General features: G+C 34.4%; 1 protein-coding gene across 1 annotated transcript in view; it reads right to left on the minus strand.

Annotated features, from left to right (window-relative positions):
• Positions 1 to 1,106: 1,106 nt before the first annotated feature.
• The window catches only part of ITGA1 (integrin subunit alpha 1), a 158,156-nt gene continuing 145,315 nt past the window's right edge, over positions 1,107 to 13,947 (minus strand). The window contains exons 25-29 of the mRNA XM_077896008.1: positions 12,418 to 12,522; positions 12,151 to 12,255; positions 10,933 to 11,025; positions 8,693 to 8,809; positions 1,107 to 3,586 (exon numbers count right to left, since the gene is read on the minus strand). Of these exons, the coding sequence (XP_077752134.1) occupies positions 3,542 to 3,586; positions 8,693 to 8,809; positions 10,933 to 11,025; positions 12,151 to 12,255; positions 12,418 to 12,522 (465 nt within the window). The 3' untranslated portion in view covers positions 1,107 to 3,541. The remainder of the gene's footprint in view (positions 3,587 to 8,692; positions 8,810 to 10,932; positions 11,026 to 12,150; positions 12,256 to 12,417; positions 12,523 to 13,947) is intronic.

Genomic DNA, 13,947 nt, shown 5'->3' on the forward strand with positions numbered 1-13,947 from the left:
TTTGGTGTAGATATTTGTTTTCCAATTGAGTCTAGATATTGGTTTTGTAAAAGGAAAAGAGAATAGATATATTTATAGGTATTTGCATGTGTAGGTACATTTATTATGATTGACTAAGCATCAAATTTTGCAAAAAAAAAAAAATCTCCCCTTACAAGCCTCATTTTAAGCATACTCATGACATGGAAATATTCAGAGATTAAATTGCCCATGACTCTAAGGCTTAGATAAAATAATCGAATAAACTGGACAACTGAATTTCAAGTTGGATCACACAAATGACAAATATTTGCAAAGGATGAACTTTCATAATCTTGCTCTAGAGCTCTGGATTCCTAGAGAAAGTAAAATAGATTCTCTGTGGCTGTAAAAGTCAGACTTTCTTTTTTTTTTTTTTTTTTTTAAAGTCAGACTTTCATTCTGTCACCCTTTATATTTTCTTACTTTCAACTCCTTGCTTCTCCTGAACGTTTATATCATTTTCTTAATATTAAAGAAAGGCTATAATTCTAGAAATTGAAATTGAAGAATGAGGGACTATGTAGCATTATATCTTCTGGGCTTGAGATGAGACTTTAAAGCATAATTTGAAATATGATTATATTGTGTGTATTTATGTATGTATATATATATCTAACATGTATCTCTGTATATCTATCATCTATCTATTGTCTATTATTATCACCTAATCTATTTCAATAGTGTGCTGAAGCCAGTTTATACTGGTTCATGAGAGCTGACAGATCAATTTTCAGGAGTTTTGCAAGCTGGTTAGCATTATTTTGGTAGCTTGAATATGGCTATGGCAAGACTATTTAAATCATGGAACTTGGCAAATGATACAAATTGGGGGTTATTTTTCCTCCTGGAGACCCAGCTGTTGAATAATTTACCAATATACCATTCTAAGTTTGGTCTGGAAAGGGACTTCATACATATTTTAGTTCACAGTAGAAGAAATAATCAATTTTGTAAATTACCAAAGTTAAAAGTTTTTGGCATAAGCTCAGTCTTAAATAGCACTCACTTTTCTTATTAATATGTACTTTAGTATAAAATAATAGAGTTTAGTATATTTCTAAATCATTGACTATGTATTAGTACTGAACATTTGTACTGTTGACTTTTATTTTAATCAAAACATCCACATATACATCTTTTAGATAGTTGCAGAGCTATGCACTAAAACTAAATATTATTGAAAATGAATGAGTGAATGAATGAATGAATGAATGAAAATGGATGAATCAAATTTTTCTTATTGGTGTAGCTTTTGTGTTTATTTTGGTCACTTTTGTCAAATGCTGTCATTTGGTATTTTTGAGGTATTTTGTATTTGATTTGTGTTTGTGCATTCATGTGTGTGTGTACATGTGTGTTTACATAGACATACAGGTGCTCACATATATACACACATAAAGCTCAACAAATAATAGTATTAGGGAAAAGTGATATCTGGTTCATTAAACATTCTACTTGAAAACTGGGAACGGCTTATGTTAAAAATTATGCCAGGCTTATCAGTAGTTATTTCATCTGTCCCCATGGCTGTCTTTTCTAACAAGTTTAAAATGCCGTTGTTTCCATCTTTCCCCTCTGGTTAATATATTTGGTTTAAATGCATGTGAATTCTTTGCCAAGCAGTCATAGAGGCCAAGTGTGAATTTAAATTCACCTGTTAGATTAACTTCTAAGAATGTGCTGAGATTGGAGCAATGCTGCCATACAGGCTGTGCACCGGAGTTGTGCGACATGGTGACTCTGAGTAAGAGAGACCTGAATTCTGTTGGGAAAAGAAAGAACATATGGGAAGAATGATTTCTGAACCTGGAGATAGGTAATGGGAATGAAGGAAATTCCCAAAATGGACATTTCTGAACACTGACAGGCCAGCAGGAGGATATCAAATCTCTGGAAGATTGAGCCTTCTAGTATTGATGACCTTGGCATTCCCTAGGTGCATGGCTTTGGTCGTTGGATCTTAGACATAGATGTGGAGAACCATGAGGTAGGCCAACTCTGAGTCCTCGGAGAATTCCTTGGAAATTAGTTTTAAAAGTGAAATCCATAGCATTTAATTTCTCCCTTGATTTGATGCTTTTGAGAAAAGTAGAATACAGGACTTTCTGGATGAGGTGCTGGACAGGTGCTGGTCTTGCGATGGTCAGCCAGGTGGTGAGATGGAGTTGTGGCAGAAGTATCAGCAAATTTTACAGCAGTAGTTCACACATGCAGCTATGATACATTCATTCATTGTTACTTTCCTAAGAAACAGAGCCACCTAGGAGCTTATTATGCTACAGTAGAGTCTGATGCACCATAGTGATTACTTCAGGAGCAAAGAAGCTCATACAGAGGTGTGATATCTCTCTGTCGGGGCAAAGTTTCAAGCCTAAGATTGTTTAAAATACATTTCTGGCGTTCTATTTAAATATGATTATGCCACACTAAAAAGCAGTGGCTTCTTGGTAAAATGCAATACTGAAATGGAATGTGCCTTTCATAAAAAAAAGAAATGTGTTTGGAAAATTAAATACCTTTTAAAAAAATTAAGAATAAACATACTCTCACAGCTTGAGGGTTTAAATGAACCATGTGCCAAGGAGTTGAGAAAAGTCCTACTTTTGGTTACATCCTGGGACCCCTAACGTTCAAATGCCTCTCAGCAAAGGTGACTTCAGCGTTTCCGGGGCATCAGCCTGCGCTGTCCCGTTCTGTTCAGAAGCCGTCGTAGCATATTCCACACATACCATGGCTTGTCATGTCAAATCGCTGGTACGCCCCACAAAACTGCTGTGAAGTGTTTTCAGCATAAAGTTTTGAGTTTTAGGGCTCATGTCAAAATTAAGCATGTTCTATGAAAGCTTAAATTAATCCATTCAGTGAGCTGCTTTCAAGCAAGTCTAGCTTGATTTTTCCATCAGCTCAACAGTTTCCAAACACTTTAGGAAAAAAACAAACTCACACTTCCCAAGTACAGAACCCAACACAAAGATGTTGAATGTATTCTTTGTGACTTAATTCTATTTTCAGTCCATATTTTATATATACGTTAATCAGAACAATTTTCTCATTTGAACAGGGAGAAGTGATTGTTTTCGGTTAATTCCTTTCTTGTCATTTACATATGTTAACTATCATGCTGAATGTGGCTATCCATCAGGAATCAATGGAAAAAGCTTAATTTATCAATGATCATAAAAATCTTTTTATGCATTCCTTAAATACTCTGAATGCTGATTTAATATATAAATATAGGTGTACATGTTATTCTTCATCTTCAAAACACTTTGTAATTTTACTTAAATAACACAAATGACTATTTAAAAATATTTTTCATCATTTTATAAAATATATCTTTATGGTATTGTTTTTGGATCTTCTTTGATCTGTTATTTTCCAAGTGATTAATCCCTGATGGATTATGTAAAGTTACGTGACTATGTCTTTAATTGTATTAATAAATTTCTTGTCACATATTTGAGGCAAACCTGAGGATAGATCATCGAATAATTATTATTTTTTTCTCCTATTAATTATGTCATTTCTCCATTTTCTTCTTTAGTGGTCTTTTGAAGAATCCAATCTGTTGAGAAAATACCAAATAGTAACACAATTAATTATTTGAATTTATGTAATAAATACTAATTTACTTGGATAAAATTTAATTTAATACTATGTTAGTGATTCTGGGCATACAAATAATTAATATAATTGAGAGGATTTTTTTTCATTGACCTATTAAGTAATACTGAATGTCAAGAAATGACATTTATCAAATTGCTATTTCATCTTAAACTTTTTTGTTGGTTAAATATAATCATGTCTCCTAGTAAAAACTAGTACATGGAGTGAACTAACTTTATTATTATTTTTTAAAGATTTTATTTATTTATTCATGAGAAACAGAGAGACAGAGAGGTAGAGACACAGGCAGAGGGAGAAGCAGCCTCCATGCAAGGAGCCCGATGTGGGACTTGACCGCGGGTCTCCAAGATCAGGCCCTGGGCCGAAGGCAGCGCTAAACCGCTGAGCCACCCAGGCTGCCCGAGTGAACTAACTTTAAAAGGTTCTGGAAAGACATTTGGGAAGACATACAAACTACAGTTAGCTGGCATTAAATGGCACTTTCCCACCATCTTTTTTCTCACAGATATGGCAGAGAAATTCCATCAAATCACTGATGGTCATAAATTGAGGTCATTAGAGCTGGTGGGGAATTTGGCACATGTACTATGGCTTGAGAGGTGGGGGAGATATTGTCTGGATTAACTTTAAATGTGTTAGAACATCTGCCTTTATAGGTTTGACAGGAAGTACCTCTTGAAAAACATGCTGTATCATTTGAATATGAAAAGGATCTCACTGAACATAGAAGACATTTCACCTAAAGGTGAATGTGGGTAACTTTTCATTATACTTTGTAATTTGGGGCATTATAAAAATTATGTGCTTTATTTATTTCCTATTGTACATTATAATAAAAATAAGTATAGGGGCTGGAAGTGACCTTTGTAATAATCTCATCTAAAACCTGGATGGCTCAGTTGGTTAAGCATCTGCCTTTGGCTGAGGTCATGATCCCAGGGTCCTGGGAATCCATCAAGCTCAGCATCTGGCTCTCCTCCCCACTCATTCTCTGTTGCTATATCTATTTCTCTCTCAAATAAATAAATAAAATCTTTAAAAAATAAAATGTGGGTATTTTAAATAAAAGAAAATAAGGGTCCTCAAGAGTTTTTTTTAAAGTCTGTGTATTTTTTTTTAATTAGAGAGCAGATTATAATAGTTCAGACAATGAGTTAATTCTTTGAAAGTATGGTACCTCCATATAATTTTAATCATGAAATTATGGTAAATTATGCAAGGGAATGATATATTTTAAAAAAATCATTACTGAGTAACTGCTCAGATGGGATAAATGGTCAAAAATGCAGTTTTAAGTTAAAGATGGTAACTTCCTTATGTCTTCCACCATGGCAGGGCTTTATGTCTTCCATCATATCAGAACCTAGTTGGTGGCAGATGAGGAAAAGGTGACAACAGACAAACATGAAAAAATATGAAAAAACAATAAATTTGTCCTGCAGTTCTATGTCTCAGAATTTTTCTCTTTAAGCCAACAATAAAAGTTCTGGATTCATAAACTATCAGGCCTACAATGTTCTGAATTGAAAATAAATCGGACAAGGCTTTTTACAGAAACAGGTGGTAAATTGTAAGACTTTTCTTTCTCTCTTGTCCTTCTTCTTTCAGATTTATTTATTTATTTGAGAGAAAGAGAGAGAGAGAAAGAGAGAGCTAGCAGGGGGGAGGTGCAGAGGGAGAAGGAGAGAGATGAATCCCAAGCAGACTCCCTGATGAGCATGGAGATGTAGGGCTCAATCTCATAACTCAGATCTGGGCTGAAATCAATAGTTGGATGCTCAACTGACTGATCCACTTAGTGCTCTATTTTAAAACTTAATTGTGTTATCTGAACTTTTCCACTAAACTAATTCTATTAACAAGGTTGTTAGTGGAAATCAGGTCATAAGAGTGGAGACTAGGTAAAACAGTACATAGCTTAAAACTGGCTGGGGCTGATACCAGCCAAAATTAAAAACAAGTTAAGTTTGTTTTCAGTGTCCAGACTTACAACTTTCACTTTCCTTCTTTGCTTTTCCATATTTACTTATTGGTAAGTAATAGATCTTATTTATGCTTCCTTAGTTCAAAACCCTATGGCAAAGGGTCAGATTTAACAGTACCTGGTAGAAATTATGTGCTTACTGACTATAATATGGAATAAATGTTGAATGAATAAATTTAACTAATATATAAAAGACTAAAAAATGGTGGTGTTATTCCCCATCCACGTCAACCAAGGATATACATATTGGATGAAGAATAAAGCTTTAAGATTAGTAAATAAATCATCAGAGATGGAACTTTAGGCATCAGTATGAAATCAAGTTAAGAGAGAAAAATGTTCTGCTTTCTTAGAGTTCCTCTGTGGGCTGAGTCTCATTCCATTCTCTTGGTTATATTGGCCTGACTGGACTTCTCCCTCAATGTGTGGTACTATATTCCAGAACATGTTTCTCAATCTATTTAAACCTGTGCCCCCTAAAAGCCTTCTCCCTTCTTCTTCTTCTCTCCTCCTCCTCCTCCTCCTTCTTCTTCTTCTTCTTCTTCTTCTTCTTCTTCTTCTTCTTCTTCTTCTTCTTCTTCTTCTTCTTTTCTCCCTTCTTCCTTCTTCTTTTTAAAGATTTTATTTATTTATTCATGAGACACACAGAGAGACAGAGAGAGAGAGAGAGAGAGTGAGAGAGAGAGGCAGGAACATAGGCAGAAGGAGAAGCAGGCTCCCTGTGGGGAGCCCAGTGTGGGATTCAATCCCAGGATACCGGGGGCACGACCTGAGCCAAACAACAGCCACTCAACCACTGAGCCACCCAGGCATCCCAAGCCTTCTCTCTTCAATAGTAAGTATATTAAGCTACTACTAAGATTTTGAAAAACTTTAATTTCTACCATGTGTACTGCAAGGATAAATTATATAAAGACTGTGTTTTTTGAAATAGACTCATAGCTCCAGGAAGAATCTGGCCTGTCCCCTGTATGGAGCCTGAAAGTTCCAATGAATTTCCAAAGTGGTCAGATTTGGAAGAAGCAAGAAGAAAGGATAGTCCTGAGGTTTCTGCTCCAGGTCAAATTAGTTTAAAAAGATCCCTGGGGATGAGAGTAGCTCTTTTGAGTCTATTGCAGACCAAATACATGCATGCTTCAGGGAAGTTCAACATGGATTTGAAGCAGGAGGAGGGGCAATTAATTCTTTTTTAGTATAATGGAGCTGCTGAAAGTCTGAATCCAATCAGGGACTCTCATTCCAAAACAAAATATTCTTATACATTTCAGAAAGTTCATGAACCTCTTGAACAAAACCCAATTCCTGGAGTTCCAGAATAAAGAGCACTGCCCATAGCCTCTAGCAGTGGGAGATACTGAAAACGGATGGGCTTCGCTGACAGATCGTCTCTTGCATCCAGTCCTTTACTAGCTGGTAATCTTGGGAGTTACTTAACTACTCTTTGTTTTAATGTCATCAAATATGAGATACAGTTAAAATACATAGTTGGAAAGGTTGTAAGGAAAGCAAGAGCAAATAAAAGGAAGAGAGAACACAAAGTAAGGGTTTCATTAACGGTGTTGGCACCGAAGTAAAATGGTCTGGATTTAGGTCCTTGCTCTGAACCTGATAAATCATGTGGCTTCAGGGAACATATTTAACTCTTGTACATGTCAGTGTCCTCATTAACAAAATGAGGCTCAGGGCCATGTCTTTCTCAGAAGGTTGATGTTAACATTAAAGTGGAAAAGTTTAAATAGTTCTTATATGCGGAAGGCCCGCAGTCTGTTCTAATTCTCTTCCTGTCTACTGTAAAGTCACAGTTCTGATTGCTGGGTCTCTCACTGAAGTGGTTGAACTAACCACCTCTCCTGGTCAGATGGTCAGAGCAGTCCAAACGTTGCTAAATGACCTTCCTTCCTGGGCCAGAAGAGATCCAAGAAGCCAGCAGAATGTATCAACAAAACATTTACTGGATGGAAGAATGTGTTTGTTTTTACCTTTATGCTCCTTCAGGCTGGTGACCAAAAAACCAGTGGAATAAACCATATTTGTTTTAAGCAGAGATATGCCACCAGAGAAAACCTATCTGAGTACCAGGTCTGGCTTTCCTTTTCCCTCCTAAAACTATATGGGCAAGTGCAGTGCTCAGAATAGAAGAGCACACTGGAAGAAATCAACAATAAAATGCTCTCTGTAATAGAGGTGCAGATAAGTGAAGAAACCATTCTTTACTTCAAGCACAGCCTCAACCCCACTAAGCCAGGTCTTGGGTACCACGTTGTGGCAAAACCAGGTATTACACACACAGCATTGATAATCCTGTAAAGTGAGAGGAGGAGCTGGAGGTTTGAGAAAGCAAGGAATTCTGTCTTAGAGACTTTGCTGGAGAAAGCTATTTACTGAACTAAGTGCTACTGACCTACATCTTTAACTTGGCTTTGTTTATCATCCTCTATGAGTGTAATCCACCCCTCCCCAAAGAAAGTTAGTTACTGTAAGAGAGTCAAAAAGGATAGGAATAGTTGGCAATTTTGTGGGACAGAAATTTTTTATTGAAACTATTTGATTAAAAGAGAATTCTGCTGCTCTGGTATTGGAAAAATAAATATGTAACCACAACTTGGTTTAACAAAGTTTAGCTATTCAATAAAACAACTTGGTAAAACACAGAGTGGTATTATGTTAGTATAAACACCAATTTGATGTTTCATTAGAAAAACATTAAATTCAACTTTTCAATGGGATTTTATTCTTTATTAAATTTAGTATAAATGCTATTGTCTTAGTTCTCTTTATAATTCTCAAGGTAATAGACATATAAAGGTCTTTTACAATCCTAACATCCAGAGAGACTCATCATGATTTTTGGATTTGTTGATTTATTTTTTCTTTTATAAAACTGAGATTAAGTTGTGCACAACGTTTGAGATACACATTTTTTCTTTTGTCTTGGTCACCACTTCAATATTTTTAATGGGTGTATACTACTATATTACACAGCATGGATAAATAATAATTTATGTCACCAATTTGCTGTTGATAGTTGAAATAGGAAGTCAAAGGAACTTTGGTTCTTACCTTCCACAGTGCTAATATAAGCAGCATTAATAGCAATAATCCAGCAAAGGCACTCAACAGGATGACCCATAATGGCACTCTGCCTGGCAGCCCATCTTTGGATATTTGAATGGCAAACTGAAATTTATTAAACAAGACTGTTAATATTGATAAACACCTGTTATAACTCCTGGTATGTTGAGTTCTTGCAGGCTATAATTTTCTAGCAAACAATGTACTTAATCTGATTACTACATACAGAGAAAAAAATGAGTTTATATTTAAAAATGCCCTCCATCTATTCAAAATCTCTAAGCATGTCAAATTTATTATTACCCCAAATATTTATAATTGTGTGCTCTAAAAATGTATACATAAAGAATAAACCATCTATGAATCAGAATGCTCAGGAGCAGAGGTGAATTTAACTCAGTAAGAACCAAGAGTATTATATATTTTAAAGATTTATTGATGGACTTTACTGCATTATCATGATGATTAAAGTTTAGGCTGGAGCATTACCACAGGTTGTTGACATAAAAACCTGAGTAGGTCTTTTTCTAATTCTAATTTTAATGTGCTTTATTTTTTGTCTACAAATTTACATATGATTTTCATATAGTAAAATGCACAAATCTCAAGTGTACAGATAACATGAATTTTTGTGCATATATTCACTCCCATATACTTTTTATCATAACACACTGTCTCTGCCAATCGACTTTAGTCTATAAATTATGTCTTAACTGAAGCGAAACTTTGAAGTAAACAGCTTTTGGTGTTCTAGCTACTCAGCATGGCATCCAAATCACAGTGAAACTTGTCTGCCTTGTGTCCCATCCCTAGGTTTCTGAGAAAAAAAACTAATTCAGTTTAGATATCAATGACTGATGATAGCTCAAGTTTTTGTATTTGCTTGTAACAGGGAACATCTCAATTCCTAAAGCTAGAGGGAAGATTGGAGGTAAGAAAGAAAATGAACAGGGGAGATATTTACAAATGTTGGATAATGATACAAACTCAGATCGCTCTGTGTGGGTCACTGCTGATGCTCTGGGAACACAGAGCTGGCATGAGTGTACATCATACAGAGTAAGATCTTTCAAGACAGATTTTAAATACAACTGAAACAATTCCCTGAACTTACAGATACAGAAACTGAAATCTGGATGAGATCAGTGACTTCTCTAAGATCACGCAATTACAAAATGATCACTTTTAGTAATTTTAACAATGTAGGTATAATTTTCCTTTATGGTAAGATGCTGAATAATAATTCCATGGGGAATTTTACACTAACATTTAGGGAAAATAAAGCTAATTATAGCATTTCAACAAAACGTATCTAGGAATCAAAGGTACTCTTTTCCAATATAATATATTCTCATTTTGGGGGAGGAGGGGTGCTTACTGGTAAAATTTTGGCTTCTCTGCATGTGGAACAACTTTGCATCTATCAGTGCTCTTTAAAATGTAAGTAAACATTATATGAATATATTATTTAAAGGTTAATACTTACCAGGGGTCAAAAACATTGGAATTATTTGAAATAAGTATTAATTTGAAATAAGAAATTTTTAAACAACACCTGAATGTTAGGTAGCTTCCAAAAAAAAATTATATAAGTCATACTATCCACATGGGATATTTAAGCCTCCGCATGATAAGAGGAGAAATGCTTATATAATCCACATCTATAATAAGTCTCTGGCTTTATTTTGTAATAAAACAGGAGAAAAGATCTCAAATCATTTTATTTTTACCAAGGACTGAAGCAAGCATTTGTATGAGGGAGTAATATTTCATTTTTGCTTCAGATTTCCCAATGACTAAATGAAGGAAACCTTTCAAAATTTACATTTATTTCTGTACAGGGTACAGTCATTTTCTGTAAAGTGTTTTTCAAGTCTGCTCTTCAGATGTCAACTGCATTTTATAATGTCAGTTTTTTAAGGAGGAAAATCACAAATGCATCATTTGTTATCAAGGTAAAAGTAAAAACATCAATTTATTGTGATAGTTACAAGCAGTAAAGTCAAACATCACATGTTAATTGTAAATATCATGATTTTTCCCAGTTTCTTACAAAGAAAACTGAAATCACACTCGAAGCTAATTAAGTATAATTTGAAGCAAAAAGTGTCTGTTACTTAGTGACTAGCTAGTCATTGCTTTAGGTTCTATAAGCAATTATAATACATTATGTCACAAAATTCAGAGTGAAATGTATAATGTTTTTCAAAACTTAGAGCTGCACTTACTTCTCTTTTTTGATTGCCAGTACTTAAAATCAGGGATGTATTTTCACTTTGAAGGTCTGCTCTTACAGTAAGATTTAAGCTGGAAAAACGTGCCTGAAAAGAAAACAGGATATATTTTCAATATATTATGCTAATCACAGTGAGAGCTAGTCATGTGTGAGTAGTACAATTTTTAAAATTCGGATTTACCTGAGAGATTTAAAAACACTGGTTTTGTTAACATTCTAATGGAACTGGTGGTTTCAAATGATGACCCATCCCTCTTTTCTCCACTCAAATTGTCACTTAGATCCTTGTTATAGAACGGAACAATTTTCTAAATCATTTCCTTCAGATTTATCATTAGCAAAAATAAACCTCAAACCCTGCCTCCCTTTCATATAGCTAGGTACACTCTAGTAATGAACTTTATATAGGAGCTTGTGTAGGATTACACATTATACATGAAATTGCCAATATCCAACAGTCTGTGACTTATAAAAATAGCAACTTTCATATGATCAAACCTAAAAAATGGAAATCTCATATAATTAACCAAACACTTCTAAGAGAGAAAGAAGTCATATAAAATACAAAGGATTAAGTTTTAAAGTAACTTGTTGTCAGACAGATTTGACTATTAGGGGCTAAAAAAATAATCTTCCTATTTTATATGTGTGTATATATATAAATATAGTATATATAAATGCATGTGTATATATAGTATATATAAATGTGTGTGTACATATACATCCTATATATAGGATGTGTGTATATATACATCCTATATATAGGATGTATATATATGTATATAAAGTCTGATCTAATACAATGAGTCCATAATACAGGTTAGCTCTATTTGCTAATAATGGTGTCAAGGAGTCAAGCATTGTCTCTCTACAGTTCTTTGTCTCTTAACTGATTTCTACAGTATTAAGATAAATATAAACTTTTATACTGTATCAGTGTTTATTTCTAGAGGTGCAAAAAAAAAAAAAAGAATAAGAGAGACAAAAAAAAGTATACATCTGGAAGGGGACCTTGGAGATAACTTAGTTACTAACAAACAAGATGAGACCCAAATAGTTGGTTAAGTAGAGCTAGGACTTAGACCATATTTTCTTATACTTCTAGTTCTTTCTACAAAGGCATTCTGTTTTGCATATACTAAGTAATGAACAAATTCAATAATTTGAATTCAATAATTCAATAATTGCAGAGAAAAATGCAATCACTTACTTTTATAAAAGTTGGTTTCCATACGATAAGTGAAACATTGATTTGGCTCATGTCAGAAGGAATCAAATTACATGTAATGGTAGCAAATTTACATGTACTGCAGTCCTGTTTAAATGTTCAGAAGTATATATTAATATCTTTGCCATTTGATAAAAAGATACCATATTAAAATATTCTATAAGATAGCTATTTTTAGGTTTATAGTGAATATATTCAGTTAAAAAACATGAGATAAAACTAGCACTTGTCTTGGTTATCTGAATTTACCGGAATTGTGCCTCGTTTGAGATCTTCAGATTTGGATATAATTGTTTTCTTCCCAGAGTTGACACCAAGAGGGTCCTGAAGACTACTGGGTCTGCAGTTTGCATTCTAAGAAATGAAAATATTTTTTTATCAGACAATGCCAGATGTCAGAGGGAAAAATGACTTGTGTAACAACGTGAATCTGTGAGTGACAGCTATTGTCACAGATGATAGATCCATCTTTGGGAGTGTGCGATATGGAAGAAGCCATTCTGTGGCAGTCATATACACTCACTCCCAGATAATCATTACTGTTAGCATGCTACTTTTAAATTGTCATAGATATCAGTGAGGTTGTTATAAAAAAGTAAGGATGCTAGTGGAACTTAATATTGAGTCAGTAATACACTCATTATTTTATTGTTTTCATCAAACATTAGTTGTAATTTCCCATAACACAGAAAGAGAAAAGAAATTAAAACTATACTGAAAAAAAAAAGGGGTTAGCATTTATTACTCAATATGATGGCTTATATGATGGTTTGTGAAACAAGCAAAAAAAAAAAAGAGGGGCTTTCATCTGTATTTATGTACCCATCCAATAATATTTTAGGAGTCTCTAAACATCAAGGGTAAGATACATGGTCTTTGTGGGAGGAAGATGTAAGTAGGCAGTTCTATAAATGTTAAAATGCCATGTTAATAAGACAGCTCATTCTTGGGTGGTTTTACTAGACTTACTCTAATAAGATAATGTATCAAGACACTCTACATCCTTGATAGAAGGTAATAAGGATAAAGTTCACAAGTAATAGGAAAAGCACAATAGGAAAAGTACAGTCTTTCTACATCCTCACAAACCTGCTTTTTTGGATTAGAGAGCAATGGTAGAGGTTTAATTTTTCTTTGCTTTTAGGGAGACATTTAAATATTATAATCCAACTGTCACTGTTCCTCTTCTAACAGCAAATATTCTTGACTTCTGAGAATATATTAACTTAAAAAATCTCTAAAGAGAAGACAGATTGTCAAATGCTGATGATATGCATATATTACTTCGATATTTGTTGTGATTTTCTATGTCTGAGAGACTGAACCATAACAATTTACCACACTGACTCATTCAAAATTATAGGTACAAAGTGGGTGTGATACTGCTATTATTTGGGATACGTGAAAAAATAGTACTGGACTGTTTTATGTGCAGCTGTGTGTGTGTGTGTGCTTAGGAGCAACTAAGAAGTCTCCTTATAGAGCTGTTTGATCACCTCAAATTAAAGCTGTAACAAACATTTTAAGGCATCAGTCAACAAGTAGTTGTCTAAAGTCTACTCTAGTGGATTGAACAGTATTCCAAAAAGACATGCCCAAGTCCAAGGACCTGGAACCTGCGAATATGACCTTGTTTGGAAACAGGGTCATTTCGGGACACCTGGGTTGCTCAGTTAGTTAAGTGTCTGCCTTCAGCTCAGGTCATGATGTCCAGGTTCTAGGATCAAGCCCTGAGTCAGGCTCCCTGATCGGCGGGGAGTCTGCTTCTCCCTCTGCCCT

This window comes from Canis aureus, chromosome 4, assembly GCF_053574225.1.
Source record: "Canis aureus isolate CA01 chromosome 4, VMU_Caureus_v.1.0, whole genome shotgun sequence".
NCBI lineage: Eukaryota > Metazoa > Chordata > Mammalia > Carnivora > Canidae > Canis > Canis aureus.